This window comes from Pseudophryne corroboree, chromosome 1 (assembly GCF_028390025.1).
Source record: "Pseudophryne corroboree isolate aPseCor3 chromosome 1, aPseCor3.hap2, whole genome shotgun sequence".
NCBI lineage: Eukaryota > Metazoa > Chordata > Amphibia > Anura > Myobatrachidae > Pseudophryne > Pseudophryne corroboree.
In genome coordinates this window covers 586888449-586905650 of record NC_086444.1, presented here as the reverse complement: position 1 = coordinate 586905650, position 17202 = coordinate 586888449, and the positions used below count along the sequence as shown (strand labels likewise).

The 17202-nt window shown below is 45.0% G+C and overlaps 1 protein-coding gene across 2 annotated transcripts in view; it reads right to left on the bottom strand.

Moving 5' to 3' along the window:
• TRMT10B (tRNA methyltransferase 10B) overlaps positions 1-16398 on the bottom strand; it is a 72631-nt gene extending 56233 nt beyond the window's left edge. The window contains exons 1-2 of one of the 2 annotated variants that reach the window (XM_063914225.1): positions 16241-16398; positions 14326-14524 (exon numbers count right to left, since the gene is read on the bottom strand). In XM_063914225.1, the coding sequence (XP_063770295.1) occupies positions 14326-14508 (183 nt within the window). In that variant the 5' untranslated portion in view covers positions 14509-14524; positions 16241-16398. Of the gene's footprint in view, positions 1-14325; positions 14525-15510; positions 15610-16240 lie in introns of those variants that run through there. The other variant, XM_063914226.1, reaches the window with a different exon arrangement.
• Positions 16399-17202: the final 804 nt, after the last annotated feature.

Below are 17202 nucleotides of genomic sequence, written 5' to 3'. Positions count from 1 at the left end.
AGCCACACCGCCCCCAGCTCCGATGTACACACTTCTGGGTTACACACTTCCACTGGAAGGGACATCATGGGTCAGACCACGTGACCACGGGGATCCTGCAATAGACCACAGCAACATGTAGTCATGGCAACCGAGACACAGCATGTAGTGCAGAAATATACGTTATGGTAAGAACTTACCGTTGATAACGGTATTTCTCCTAAGTCCACAGGTATCCACAGGATAACATTGGGATATGATGGAGCGACAGCGGATTGGCACCAACGATCACAAGCTTTCAGGCCTTTCAGAATGCACCGGGCTCGTCCATATAATCCCGCCCACTGACTCAGTCAAATCAGTTGTTTCCGAAGCATATAGGCAGGAGCATTATGTAGAACCCTATTCAGGCGAAAAAACCCACATGTACACTCTTCCATCAAGAGGGAAGAGTTTAGCGAGTATACAGATTCTCAAATCAGGTGCGTCAGGGTGGGATCCCTGTGGATACCTGTGGATTTAGGAGAAATACCGTTATCAACGGTAAGTTCTTACCATAACGTATATTTCTCCTGCAGGGTCCACGGGTTATCCACAGGATAACATTGGGATTTCCCAAAGCAATTTTTAGTGGTGGGGATGTTCCTGATTAACAGGAGAACCCTATGCCTGAATTGAGCATCATGAGAGGCAAATATATCCCAGGCACAATGTCTGATTGAATGTGTTTATTGGAAGACATGTGGCTACCTTACATATCTGTTCCGCTCAAGCACAATATTGTGCTAACCATGAAAGATCTTCCTTGTATAAAAACTAAGCAGAGACATTAGCCGGGACAGGGAGATCAGCTTAAGAATATGCTTCTGAAATCGTCATTCGAAGCCATCTTGCTAGAGTCTGTTTAGTAACAGGCCATCTCCTCTTGTGAAAACCGTAGAGGATGAAAAGAGAATTTGTCTTTCTAATGGCACTGGTACAATCCATGTAGGTACTTAATGCCCGGACTACGTCCAGCGACGCATCTCCCGCAGAAAATCCCGATTCCTGAAAAACCGGGACTATAATATCTTTGTTAAGGTGGAATGTAGATCACCCCTTAGGAAGATACCCAGACCTAGTTCTGAGAACTACTTTATCTGGATAACATCACAAAAGGAGATTAGCATGAAAGTGCTCCTAAATCTGACTCTGTTCTAACTGATGCCATAGTCAGCTGAACAAGAACTCTAGCTGTCAACCCTTTAAAATCCACTTCACTTAGTGGTTTAAACAGAGCAACTTGACAGGCTTTTGAGGACTAGATTTAGATTCCCTGACCCTGTAGTAGGAAAAGGGGAAGGTTGAGTGCGCAGCATTCCCTAGGAAAAAGTGCACACATTCTGCAATTTGGCATTTCTCTTTCGGAACCATACAGTCAATGCTGACAATTGTATTTCCAAAAAGAAGACACCGCTAAACCTTTATTTATTCCTTTTTAAAGGAATGGTAAATACTCTGGAAACTCTGCAAGATTTGGGGTCCATGACTCTTTTATTGCACCAATGCATATAAGCTTGCCATATTTGGTGATAAATACGAGTTAAGGAAGTTTTTCCTTGCTCTGAGCCCTTGTGAGAATCCTCTGGACCTCAGTATATAGATTTAAAAAGCCACGCCATTAAAACAGTTGATCCAGATATCTGTGATAATCAAGGATCCTGTCTTAGTCTGGACGTAGAGAAAACAGACAAAGGTATTCAACATTTTCTGTAGATCTGTGTACCAACCCTTTCTGGGTCAAGCCGGAGCTTATTAGGATCCCGGCCTCTTTATTGTGTTTTCCTCACTATCCTGAATAACAGAATGATTTGAGAAACACATAAGGGAAATAAAAAATAAGAATTTACTTACCGATAATTCTATTTCTCGTAGTCCGTAGTGGATGCTGGGACTCCGTAAGTACCATGGGGAATAGCGGCTCCGCAGGAGACAGGGCACAAAAGTAAAGCTTTAGGATCAGGTGGTGTGCACTGGCTCCTCCCCCTATGACCCTCCTCCAAGCCTCAGTTAGGATACTGTGCCCGGACGAGCGTACATAATAAGGAAGGATTTTGAATCCCGGGTAAGACTCATACCAGCCACACCAATCACACCATACAACTTGTGATCTGAACCCAGTTAACAGTATGATAAAACGTAGGAGCCTCTGAAAGATGGCTCACAACAATAAACAACCCGATGTTATTGTAACAATAACTATATACAAGTATTGCAGACAATCCGCACTTGGGATGGGCGCCCAGCATCCACTACGGACTACGAGAAATAGAATTATCGGTAAGTAAATTCTTATTTTCTCTGACGTCCTAAGTGGATGCTGGGACTCCGTAAGGACCATGGGGATTATACCAAAGCTCCCAAACGGGCGGGAGAGTGCGGATGACTCTGCAGCACCGAATGAGAGAACTCCAGGTCCTCCTCAGCCAGGGTATCAAATTTGTAGAATTTAGCAAACGTGTTTGCCCCTGACCAAGTAGCTGCTCGGCAAAGTTGTAAAGCCGAGACCCCTCGGGCAGCCGCCCAAGATGAGCCCACTTTCCTTGTGGAATGGGCTTTAACAGATTTTGGCTGTGGCAGGCCTGCCACAGAGTGTGCAAGCTGAATTGTACTACAAATCCAACGAGCAATCGTCTGCTTAGCAGCAGGAGCACCCAGCTTGTTGGGTGCATACAGGATGAACAGCGAGTCAGATTTTCTGACTCCAGCCGTCCTGGAAACATATATTTTCCGGCCTTGACAACGTCTAGCAACTTGGAGTCCTCCAAGTCCCTAGTAGCCGCAGGCACCACAATAGGTTGGTTCAGGTGGACGCTGAAACCACCTTAGGGAGAAACTGAGGACGAGTCCTCAATTCCGCCCTGTCCGAATGGAAAATCAGATAAGGGCTTTTACAGGATAAAGCCGCCAATTCTGACACGCGCCTGGCCCAGGCCAGAGCCAACAGCATGACCACTTTTCCTGTGAGATATTTTAACTCCATAGATTTAAGTGGGTCAAACCAATGTGACTTTTGGGACCCAAAAACTACATTGAGATCCCAAGGTGCCACTGAAGGCATCAAAGGAGACTGTATATGCAGTACCCCTTTTACAAACGTCTGAACTTCAGGGACTGAAGCTAGTTCTTTTTGGAAGAAAATTGACAGAGCCGAAATTTGAACCTTAATGGACCCCAATTTCAGGCCCATAGACACTCCTGTTTGCAGGAATGTAGGAATCGTCGAATTTCCTCCGTCGGGCCTTACTGGCCTCGCACCACGCAACATATTTTCGCCAAATGCGGTGATAATGTTTTGCGGTTACATCCTTCCTGGCTTTGATCAGGATAGGGATGACTTCATCCGGAATGCCTTTTTCCTTCAGGATCCGGCGTTCAACCGCCATGCCGTCAAACGCAGCCGCGGTAAGTCTTGGAACAGACAGGGTCCTTGCTGGAGCAGGTCCCTTCTTAGAGGTAGAGGCTACGGATCCTCCGTGAGCATCTCTTGAAGTTCCGGTTACCAAGTCCTTATTGGCCAATCCGGAGCCACGAATATAGTGCTTACTCCTCTCCATCTTATCAATCTCAGTACCTTGGGTATGAGAGGAAGAGGAGGGAACCCATACACTGATTGGTACACCCACTGTGTTACCAGAGCCTTTACAGCTATTGACTGAGGGTCCCTTGACCTGGCGCAATACCTGTCGAGTTTTTCCCAACGGTTTTAATCATGTGGAGGACTTCTGGGTGAAGTTCCCACTCTCCCGGGTGGAGGTCGTGCTGAGGAAATCTGCTTCCCAGTTGTCCACTCCCGGAATGAATACTGCTGACAGTGCTATCACATGGTTTTCCGCCCAGCGAAGAATCCTTGCAGCTTCTGCCATTGCCCTCCTGCTTCTTGTGGCACCCTGTCTGTTTACGTGGGTGACTGCCGTAATGTTGTCCGACTGGATCAGCACCGGCTGACCTTGAAGCAGAGGTCTTGCTAAGCTTAGAGCATTGTAAATGGCCCTTAGCTTCAGATATTTATGTGAAGTGATGTCTCCAGGCTTGACCATAAGCCCTGGATATTCCTTCCCTGTGTGACTGCTCCCCAGCCTCGCAGGCTGGCATCCGTGGTCACCAGGACCCAGTCCTGAATGCCGAATCTGCGGCCCTCTAGAAGATGAGCACTCTGCAACCACCACAGGAGGGATACCCCTGTCCTTGGTGACAGGGTTATCCGCTGATGCATCTGAAGATGCGACCCGGACCATTTTTCCAGTAGGTCCCACTGGAAAGTCCTTGCGTGGAATCTGCCAAATGGGATTGCTTCGTAGGAAGCCACCATTTTTACACAGAACCCTTGTGCATTGATGCACTGAGACTTGGCTCGGTTTTAGGAGGTTCCTGACTAGCTCGGATAACTCCCTGGCTTTCTCCTCCGGGAGAAACACCTTCTTTCTGGACTGTGTCCAGGATCATCCCTAGGAACAGAAGACAAGTCGTCGGAACCAGCTGCGATTTTGGAATATTGAGAATCCAATCGTGCTGCCGCAACACTACCTGAGATAGTCCAACTGTTCCCTGGATCTTACCCTTATCAGGGAATCGTCCAAGTAAAGAATAACTAAAATTCCCTTCCTTCGAAGGAATATCATCATTTCGGTCCTTACTTTAGTAAAGACCCGGGGTGCCGTGGACCATCCCTACGGCAGCGTCTGAACTGATAGTGACAGTTCTGTACCATAACCTGAGGTACCCTTGGTGAGAAGGGTAAATTTTTTGACATGAAGGTAAGCATCCTTGATGTCCCGAGACATCATGTAGTCCCCTTCTTCCAGGTTCGCAATCACTGCTCTGAGTGACTCAATCTTGAATTTGAACCTCTGTATTCAAAGATTTTAGATTTAGAATCGGTCTCACCGAGCCGTCTGGCTTCGGTACCACAATAGTGTGGAATAATACCCCGTTTCCTTTTGCAGGAGGGGTACCTTGATTATCACCTGCTGGGAATACAGCTTGTGAATGGCTTCCAAAACTGCCTCCCTGTCAGAGGGAGACGTCGGTAAAACCGACTTTTGGAAACGGCGAGGGGGAGACGTCTCGAATTCCAATTTGTACCCCTGAAATATTACCTGAAGGATCCAGGGGTCTACTTGCGAGTGAGCCCACTGCGCACTGAAATTCATTGAGAACGGGCCCCCACCGTGCCTGAGCTTGTAAAGCCCTAGCATCATACTGAGGGCTTGGCAGAGGCGGGAAAGGGTTTCTGTTCCTGGGAACTGGCTCATCTCTGTAGCCTTTTTCCTCTCCCTCTGTCACGAGCAGAAAAGAGGAACCTTTTGTCCGCTTGCCAACAAAGGACTGCGCCTGATAATACCGCGTCTTATTTTGAGAGGCGACCTGGGGTACAAACGTGGATATCCCAGCTGTTGCCGTGGCCACCAGGTCTGAAAGACCGACCCCAAATGCCTTTTTTAAGGCAATACTTCCAAATGCCGTTTGGAATCCGCCTCACCTGACCACTTTACTGGTAGAATTGGACAACGCACTTATACTTGATGCCAGTCGGCAATATTCCGCTGTGCATCTCGCATATATTTTAAATGCTCTATAGGCAATAATATACTGTCCTTATCTAGGATATCAATATTCCAGTCAGGGAATCCGACCACGCCAACCCAGCACTGCACATCCAGGCTGAGGCGATTGCTGGTCGCAGTATAACACCAGTATGTGTGTAAATACATTTTAGGATACCCTCCTGCTTTCTATCAGCAGGATCCTTAAGGGCGGCCATCTCAGGAGAGGGTAGAGCCCTTGTTCTTACAAGCGTGTGAGCGCCTTATCCCCCCCTAGGGGGTGTTTCCCAACGCACCCTAACCTCTGGCGGGAAAAGGTATACTGCCAATAACTTTTTAGAAATTATCAATTGTTATCGGGGGGAAACCCACGCATCATCACACACCTCATTTTATTTCTCAGATTCAGGAAAACTACAGGTAGTTTTTCCTCACCAAACATAATACCCCTTTTTGGTGGTACTCATATTATCAGAAATGTGTAAACATTTTCCCTTGCCTCAATCATGTAACGTGTGGCCCTATTGGAAATCACGGTTGTCTCTTCACCGTCGACACAGGAGTCAGTATCCGTGTCGGCGTCTGTATCTGCCATCTGAGGTAACGGGCGCTTTAGAGCTCCTGACGGCCTATGAGACGTTTGGACAGGTACAAGCTGAGTAGCCGGCTGTCTCATGTCAACCACTGTCTTTATACAGAGCTGACACTGTCACGTAATTTTCAACAGTACATCCACTCAGGTGTCGACCCCCTAGGGGGTGACATCACTATTACAGACAATCTGCTCCGTCTCCACATCATTTTTCTCCTCATACATGTCGACACAAACGTACCGACACACAGCACACACACAGGGAATGCTCTGATAGAGGACAGGACCCCACTAGCCCTTTGGGGAGACAGAGGGAGAGTTTGCCAGCACACACCAAAGCGCTATAAACTGTATAGGGACAACCTTATAATAAGTGTCTATCCCTTATAGCTGCTTATATATATTTTTAGCCAAATAAGTGCCCCCCCTCTCTGTTGTACCCTGTTTCTGTAGTGCAGTGCAGGGGAGAGTCTGGGAGCCTTCCTACCAGCGGAGCTGTGTGGGAAAATGGCGCCGTGTGCTGAGGAGATAGGCCCCGCCTCCTTCTCGGCGGGCTCTTCTCCCGCTTTTATCTGGAAAACTGGCAGGGGTTAAATACATCCATATAGCCCAGGGGCTATATGTGATGTATTTTTTGCCATAGGAGGTATTTACATTGCTGCCCAGGGCGCCCCCCCCCAGCGCCCTGCACCCTCAGTGACCGCAGTGTGAAGTGTGCTGGGAGCAATGGCGCACAGCTGCAGTGCTGTGCGCTACCTTAATGAAGACAGGAACGTCTTCTGCCGCCGATTTCTGGACCTCTTCACTCTTCAGCATCTGTAAGGGGGCCGGCGGCGCGGCTCCGGGACCCATCCAGGCTGTACCTGTGATCGTCCCTCTGGAGCTAATGTCCAGTAGCCAAGAAGCCCAATCCACTCTGCACGCAGGTGAGTTCGCTTCTTCTCCCCTTAGTCCCTCGATGCAGTGAGCCTGTTGCCAGCAGGTCTCACTGAAAATAAAAAACCTATTTAAACTTTACTTCTAAGCAGCTCAGGAGAGCCACCTAGCCTGCACCCTTCTCGTTCGGGCACAAAAATCTAACTGAGGCTTGGAGGAGGGTCATAGGGGGAGGAGCCAGTGCACACCACCTGATCCTAAAGCTTTACTTTTGTGCCCTGTCTCCTGCGGAGCCGCTATTCCCCATGGTCCTTACGGAGTCCCAGCATCCACTTAGGACGTCAGAGAAATTCCCATTAAAAAGATATTCACCAGATCACTTCTTTTGTTCCTGACCCGATTATGGCTTTTGTTGTTCAGATGGGCCTTCATGAGAATTATCTCTGGCCAAGCCCATTCGTCTACCCGAGTCTGAAATGACTTTAGGGTGCAAAGCCCATTCATTTACCTGAATGGCGTGTCGACTGAGAAATCAGCTCTTCCATTTGGGACTCCCGGAACAAACCCTGAGGAAAAGGCTGGAAGATTGAGTTCTGTACATTTTAGTATGTGATTTACCTCCTTCCTCGCTATTTATCTGCATGTTTCTGTCTGACAGTAAAGGTGCACTACTGTCCTTTCCTTGTCCTTGCGGATCTGGACCGATCTTCCTTTAGGAATGTCTCGTGCCTGAATCAGGACTCAGTATATGACCTAAAGTGCTAACAGATTTATTAGCAAGCACGTTTTCTCTATGGTCCATAATCCACGGAATCATATTTTCCGAAAAAATGGCCTCGATAGTCGAGACGACTTGTATTTTTTGTCAGGATTTCTCCACCTGATATCCAAAAAGAAAAAGGTATCCTCTCAACTAGATGGAATATCTGTAGCCCCCAGGCTGCTTCTCACCTTTTTCTGCCAGTACCACATACTTGTTTGTGTACTGTCCATCTGGCCCGTCTACGCCACCTGGTATTCACAGACGGTCTTGCGCTCGGAGATTTTAACCAGGTACAACACTGCTTAACTTCCAACCTCATTGAGATTGGACATATCAAGTGTGATGCGGTCTTAGATGGAGGAGATGCTTAAAAAATCTTGAGCGGAAATATGCCCACTCCATCATGTGTATTGTTAACACCATCAAACCCACCATTCGCATTGCTGCGTGAATCAATATTGTTTGACATTGTAATCATCTCCTAGTTTTGCCTTGGATATCTTGTTCCGAGGTAACTACTTTCTACAAACTCGAATTCTGTATAACATGAGTTATGTTACGGAACCAGAGATGATCCCATTTATGAACCACCCGTGCCTCTGCAGACAAGTTATTTGTATGTTGTAGATGACACAGAACCTTTCCTGTATTTGTGTCAGGATAGGAAGGTGGTCAAGGTATGGCAATTTTTCTTATCTCTACTAACGGAGATAAATTGCCATAATCATTTTGGTACTCTGGGGCTAAGTAAGGGTAAGGCCTAACTGAATTTTTGCTGAAGGATGGTAACCTTGAGATAACACTGAATGACAGTGTTATAGGATCCTGAAGGTAAAGAAAGTTCCTGACTTATCCAGGAATACCATGTATTATATTGGCTCCTCACCCAACTATGGAGCTGCCTCCACGTGAACTGTATTACCAAAATTTCTCTGTTTTTGAAATTGATAAAGGGGCGAGGGATTTTTGACCCAGGTGGGAATAAACCCTCCACTGTGCATGGACTACTGGAATGACAATTCCTGGCAAAACGTTTTCTAAATTGCTTCATGCAAATCCCTCACCTACGTCTCTACCCGAGACGGGCTGAAACCGTATACCTTTTAGGAGAATGGTTCCAGAAGGGAAAGTATACCCCTAGAGATACCGCTTCTTGCACCCAGTCATCTATTTGTAAACTACTATCAGATCTGTGCCTGAAGAAGTCAGCCCCCCAACCCTCTGGAATCTACCAGAAGGAGACTTGTACCATCATACTGATGGCCTCTGGTTTCGAAGCTGACCTGTGGTTACCTGTGCTTCTTTCCCTTACCAAACTAATTGTATTAAGGCTGTCACGTTCTTTTAAAATCGACAAGGCCAATTCAGACCCGTATATTTGGGGTTATATGTGGAAGGGAACGTGACCTTCCTGGAGTCTGTTTCTGACTCCGGAATAACTGTTAATTCAAACAGAAACTTCCAGCCAAAGCAAAAAATGTCAGAACCTTCCTTGATTCTGAATCAGCTTCCCATGTATAGATGAAAGGTTTATGTTGTGCCTAGGCACAGAACTATTCAAGATAGCCGTGGCCCCATCTGTACATGAACCAAGCTGATCTAGAACCGCAATTGTTTTGTTGATGCCCTAGAACCTTAGTGTCCATATGAGCTACATGGGATTCTCTCCCTTGCAGGCGCTGAAACTTGTTTTCCAGTACCTCAGCCCAATGTACATACAGCACCTGGTATTTCAAGGTGGTTTCCCGTCCAAGAACTTAACCAGGCCGAGCACTGCTTAGCTTCCAAATCTATTGAGATTGAGCCTATCCAGTGTAGTGTAGCTGTAGACTACAAGGTGAAGTCCTGGCTGGCCTTGTAACTGCCCCAGACAAAGACAATGTGGTCTTATTCTTTTGATGGCAGAGGCCCTATAGATTTTTGCATTATCCAATGATATGCATATCTATTTTTGGGAAGCACTTCCCTATTTAAAATCGTCCCTATCTTGAAAAAGATATCAGAATCCCATTTACTGGGTATTCTACTTTATTGGGTGTGACCCAAACCTTTTTCCAGAATTCTGCTCTCGTGCAGAAACCCTTTGGGGACATTTAAACAGAAGTGCCTTATTGTTACCCCAGGCTCTGCTACCTTATTTGACAGATAGCCTATTTTTGCTCTCATTTATTCAGCTTATTCATTTAGCTGATATCTTTTACCTGTTCTTCGTATGCTGAAGTAGAGTATACGGAGCTTTCATCGTCTGATGATTTCATGTGTAGTATGTGAAGTCGATGATTTATTTACCTTCGGTTCATTAGCTTGTCTTACTGAAGACGCTGTTGGGGATATATCACAATCAGTGAGCAGCATGTGTTAATATTGTAAGAATTAACATTTCAATTAAACTGTACAAGGTCTGTGCAAACATTGCCCTCAATGGGTCAATCTATACCTGATATAATCAGGAATGTACTATGCTAAACAGCAAATCATTTTTGCACAACCATCCTGTAATCATATAGGATAATACAATTTTTACCGAACAACAACATATAAGTGTTCTGCTGCCCTCAGATATAATAAATACTCAGCACTTTCACAGTATACTACACAATTTTGTGACTGTAATCACCTTCCTCTAAAGTGATATGTGTGACCCTTCCCATGCACCTGCATTAAGGATCAGAAGTATCAACCGACAATCATTTATTATTAAGTCAGCATTATACTAGCAGTCAGTCACATATTATACATATACATTATATATATATATATATATATATACACACACACACACACACACACACATCATATGAGCAGATTATCAACTACGAACACATCTCAAAGCATGTAGGAGTACATATTCTGTCTTATACAGATTTTTAAAGTATTCAGACGCATTGCGAAGAAACCACAGTATTGTACATAAAACTCATATGCAATTAACACTAAAGTTAACTATTCGTACTACAAAGGTAGACAGAATTTTAGTTCTGTATCACCCTAACTCTGTAGAGTGGGATACAGGGAGACTCACCCCACTTCCAGGATCGATCAATACGTTAGCAAACCGCTGAGTGGATCCAGACGCTACTAATGTACACTGCCACTCCGGTATTTTTATTGGACACAGACGCTCAGTGAACGTTAGTGCATGCAGACGCTCCTGTCTGCGACCCAGACTCTTAGCGGTTAAACCTTAGCGTATACAAACGCAGCGCCAAGCTGCGACCGTGTCCCCTCATGGTAGCGTCTGAGGCGGAAGTGAGGCAATCAGTTCACGACGGGAGACGCTCGGTAACTGGTCATGAACTGGGGGAGGGGCGACCAGGAGAGCGTCTGACTCCCCACTGCTGACATCAACCCTAGGGATCGTGGCCTCAACTAATCCTGGCGTCTTCTGATCCCTAAAGCCTAGCGCTAGAGCACCCATGGTGATGGCGCGCCAGCTACTGTTTGGTAGTCTCCTCCCTGTGGATCAGCAGGGACATCCCCATTGCGTCTGAGTATGCCCCCCTCATTCTCCTACCCACCCGAACTAAGATCTGATCAAAATGTTATCCCACTCCTACTTCTGCCACTAGTTACCTGCTATTGTGTTTTTTTTTCTCTCCATTGCTCGCTTCCAACCCACCATGTGTTTTTCCTGTAATGTTAACCTCCACTGATTGCACACCTTTCCATTGTGCCCTACATGCAGGGTACATCATACTACTACATAAGCATCAGTTTTCCCATATATGAACTTGGCCCTTGTATGGCTCAACTCCCACAGTGTAACCTTCAAAGTGCGCCCAACATGGCTGCCCCATATGGTACACTTGTGGATGGGATGAAAAATACATGGACCTTGTGGTTTTGTTGGAACCCTACTCTAAACTGTAGGACTCTGAAATCACCCCCATTTTGTGTCATCTCTTCTAGGGTTGGACTATTCCACCCTGGGTAATCCTACGCTGAGCGCCCAAGATGGCTGCTGCACCTGGTACCTTGTGAGGGTGGAATACACAACCCTTGGAAGTTATTACCCAAAATGCCTGCACCAATCCTGCGTTATGCTTTCTGTGGACTTAAGATTTTTCTTTTATGTCTGTGTTGCTTGTCTATTGTTGTATTACTCAAATCCTCTGTATCATGTGCATTGTTTTTGATGTCTGTAAAGCGCCTTGAGTCCTGTTGGAGAAAGAGCGCTATATAAATAAAATTATTATTATTATTATTATTATTATTACATCCATTGCAACATGAGGTCTACGGGAATGTATGTTTTTAAAGAACGGTTTTTATTTAACACTGTTACCCCTTTCACGTCGCACAAATAACCCGGTGTCGACCCGGCATATTGCCGGGTCGACACTGGTCAGTGTGCGGTGTGAAAGCGCCATGTGCGAATCAACAGGTCGCCTGATCCGGTAATTCAACCCGGGAATAAAGCAGTGTTATTCCCGGGTTGAATACCGGGTCAGTGACAGCGTAAACGGATTCCCGGGACGAGGCGACGTGGGACACGTTTACTAGATAGGGAGAGAGCACATCTCCCAGCGCCGCCTCCGCCCCCCGCCGTTACGGCAACCAATATGCAATTTGCAGGGTCGGGAAGCCAGCATATAGTCTCCAATGCCGGATCCCACCCAGGAATGATCCATTTCCAATTCCCGGGTGGGATCCGGCATTGGAGATGTGAAAGGGGTATCAGTCTCACAATTTTTGTAAAGAAAATGTGTTTGCATTAGATTTTTGCATCACAGTTTTTTTAGCGTTTTTTTATATATATACACATGACACCAATTTCACCTTAACATGACCAAGAGTATTGTTATTGGCTCCGGTCTCTAATGCACTTTTATAAATATGTATTTTATGCACTACATGCTGTGTCTCAGTTGCCATGACTACATGTTGCTGTGGTCTATTGCAGGATCCCCGTGGTCACGTGGCCTGACCCATGATGTCACTTCTAGTCGACGTGTGTAACCCGTAACTGTGTACACAGGAGCTGGGGGCGGCGTAGCTGCGGAGATCCACGGTGGTGATTCCTGTTGGGTGAGTGGGGGTATTTGTCACTTTATGCACTTGTTGGTATCCTGATGAAGAGGAGGAGTACATCCTCGAAACATTGATATGTGATGCTGTGGATTTAATACACATTTGAACAGTTTTGCACCAGTCTCCGAGTGCCGCCTCGTAGATAGATAGATAGATAGATAGATAGATAGATAGATAGATAGATAGATAGATAGATAGATAGATAGATAGATAGATAGATAGATAGATAGATAGAGGTACTTTGCCACGTCTGATGCTCAGAACAGGACTTGCTCTCTAGAACAAGGGGCAGTGATGGTTAAGAATCCTGCTGCTTACTACAGCAAAAGGTCTTACACACATCTGTACTACCTGGGTGTGACTGACTGGTTTGTGTGAAGGTATAAAGGTTTGTGGGAAATATGATAAACTTAATTCTGAGTACAAACAAATATATTCAATTAGTACATATTTTTATTTTAAAATACAACAAAAATCTCATACATCACACATGTCATGGTCATTGTGAGACAGCTTGTACATAAACTTGCTGTCACCCTTATGCAGGGCGAGCTTGCCGACTGCTCGTTCAGCCCACTTTTGAAAGCTGTATCACATCACCCAAAGCGTTTCATCATTAATGACTTCCTCAGGGGGGGGTTAAGGTCTGTTTGTGATTCCGAAAAGCGTTTTATTGTCCAATCAAAAACACCAATTGATGCGCCTAAAATTTAATAGTATACTTCAAAGCAATGGTCTGACTGCTCCAATCAAATGGAGGATCTTTATCAAATATGTAATTTCTTTATTGCCCTCAACTGGAATTGTAGTGACGATCAGCTCTCCTGCCCAAGTATGTAGCTCACAGGTCAGAGGAAATACAAAGTAGGTATTATAATGATATAATATTTTTTGTATCATTCTAATCAATTGTATAGTCAAAACTCTGGAATATACTGGGCTATGACAGGTAAGACATTGACTCACCTCGCCACACTGATCAAAACTCACCAAATTCCCAGCAGCATATACTGCACATTTTTATAATGCCCAGATGAGGCCTCAGGTTCATACACGTGTGTGTAATTCTGGCTCTGGTACTAGCCAGTGACTCCCCAGCCATTTACCTCACCGCACTTAACTATTAAAAACACTTCTGTTGTCATATTACTTAGCACACATTCTCTGTGAGGAAACTTGCTCAGCATACAACCACTGCGGAGGGAGTTAATCAATTCCCTGTACTACCTGGTCACTGAGACTTTTTATTCTTATATAATAACATTAACTTGGTTCAACACATTGAAATCCTGCAAGGTAACCAGTTTCTCGTATTTTCTACAAGGTTTTGATACAGCCATAACAAAACCATTTTTTTTCCTATGGTAAGAGAGATGCTTCAAGGTGATTGGACAGTAACACTGTAGGTGAGCTTGCAAAAAATAATGGTTTCAGCAAACAGACAAGGAATAACATTTGACTAAAGTTCCTTTTTTATCACTGTTCCAAAACGTGCTTACCGAACACCATGCCTTGTTCTCATGGGATGGTGGCACTGATTTGTCAGGGTCCACATCAATGTGAATTAACGGGAGGTGTTTTAGTAAAGTGTACTCATCTTCAAGACTCTCCTCTTCATTTTTTGCTTCATCTACCAATTCTGTGTTATTTGTATGATTGTTATCTTCAGCACATTTCATCATGTCTGTAGCAGGTGATCTTTATATAAAAACAAATACAAGTTATTTCAGCGCAACAGAATTTTCTGCGCTATATAAGAAACTGTTAATAAAATAAATACTATGCCTTACTATAACATTTAAAAATGAATTATTAGTAACAAATGTTAGTTTTAATTATTTTTGATAGACATGTAAGTGCCTGTCCACACTGGAGTTTACATCAAAATAATTTCAATAAAACAGAGGGGGTCAGGTTTAGAATCTGATGTACGCTGCCACAACTTCCATGATGAAAGATTAAATAATCCTCTGCCCAACCCTAAATTCATAATGTGCCATGTGGCAGAGGGTGACAGGGAGAGGGGAACAGAGAAAGTCAGTGGGTAACAGGGAGAGGAAGAGGGTGACGGGGAGAAGCAGTAGGTAATGGGGAGAGGGTGACAGGGAGAGGCAGTAGGTGACACCAGTGAGAGGGTGATAGCAGTGGGTGACAGGAAAAGGTGACAACGGTAAGAGGGTGACAGCAGTGGATGACAAATATATAGCATTACAATTTTTTTTGTTTACTTGGGCCCAGAACTGCAGCGCATCGATGGTGTCTCCTTCTTGGGTTTAACGCTGTGGATCAATGATGGCTAACCTTGACACTCTAGCTGTTGTTGAACTACACATCCCAGCATGCCCTGCTACAGTTTTGCTATTTGACCATGCTAAAACTGATGCAGGGCATGCTGGAATGTGTAGTTCAACAACAGCTGGAGTGTCAAGGTTAGCCATCACTGCTGTGGGTGGTCACGAGATCACCAGTGCCAAGAACAGCTTCAGTAAGAAAGCTGGGGGCAGAGCAATTGGGTGAGGAAATGGGATTGCGACCCCTTCTCCACCTCCGTCTGGACTGCACTCAGAGAGCAGCTGCCCGCTCAGCCTAGTCAGCTCTATATCTACATTACTTGGGAACTGGTAGCCAACAGTGCAGTGCAGAGGTAGGTGGCGAATACAGCATAATAAGACAACTTGACTCACTGTAATGCTAGCAGGCCCCTTCACTGCGGCGGGCTGTGCCACCACTAGTTCCACCTCTGCTCACACTGTAAAGCAGGATTATGCAGTGGTCCGCCACCTGTTGTAAAAATTACAAGTGACAGCATATTTGGCCAGCAGCTTCAACCTGGAATGCTGGGACTTTTACTTTGACAGATAGAGGGGGGGTACAATTGCTGCTGAATGGATTTGCCTGGCTGAAACCGCACGGCAACCACTGCACTTTACAGCAGTGGGATCTCACTCAAAAGTGCTCACTACCCCATTGGGTAGCTAGAGCTTTTAGGTAAAAGTGGTGCGAATTGGTCCTGGTGAAGCAAGCAAATCAGGCTGCCGTTTCAATGCCACTGCAATTTCAATTCGCACACAATTGAATTCCCCCCAGATTGTCTAAAGAACATTGGGGGAGATTTATCAAATACCAGAGATAAAGTACCAGCCAATCAGCTCCTAACTGCCATGTTACAGGCTGGATATATGACTTAAGAGCTGATTGGCTGGTACTTTCTCTCTCTAACATTTGATATATGTCCCCCATAACTTGTTATACAGGATTCAGGGAGTCTATCTGCACACTAGCAATCCTCCAGCTGACATGTATAATCACAGCAGCACCTACACCTGTGTGCTCTGGCAGAAAACTGTTCTCTATTGTCTGTACCTGGATTACTATCAGCAAGCAACATTTATACACAGCGTGCGGTGTACTTACATCCGGGTCCCGCAGAAGGGCAAGCCTTGTCTGAAGAGCTCAGCCTCAGATACACCATGTAGTTGATGGATGGGCAAGAGCCAAGCAACCTCACACTATGGGATTCAGAAGTCGCGCGCTCAATAACATCATCACCAAGCGAAGATCAGCGATTGCGAGGCGGCCATCTTTGTTAGTGGAAATCTATTTTTGCCCGGAAGTATTCTGATCCGAGGCACTACAATGGAAAGATCTTCACATCTGACTGGAATGCTAAGAAAATAAGATGGAGCAAAAGGCGCACACTCATTGCAGCAGTGATCAGAAATTATTGTGCCATACAATAAATGTGATTAAGTTGTATATTGCAATAGAATGTAGTATTACAATTTTATTTATTATTACTAAATATCAGATGCATACTTCCCACATATAAGTATAATTAATGTACAGTTACTTACATTTTATCATCTACGCTAACTTCATAGTTCAACATTTGATCGCAATGCAACAATATACATTAATAAACATTAATGCAAATACACATGTAACTTAGTACCAACATTTAACAGTGGCAAGTGTTTTAATTACCGCTAGATGGCGCTAGAGGTTGCAGTACCCCAAAGAACTGCTTTGTAAGCAGAAATCATGCAATGAATAATATCACCATGATAGGACAGGCATATTGTGCTGGGTATTTTTTTTTTATACGATCAGTGACAAAGACAAATTGTATAGACATTATTATTTTGTTCTCAACCCCCCAGCACTACTCCTTCCCCACCAACCACCCATGACTGATAAAATCTGAGCAAAAATTGTGTTTTCTTGCTTACTGGAGATATATCAGTCCATAGGGGCATTTATCAAAGCATGGAGAGAGATAAAGTGGAGAGATTTAAAGCACTAACCAATCTGCTTCTAAAGGCCCATACACACTTGCCGATAAAATGAGCGTCGTCGCTCATTTTCCTCCTCCCTGA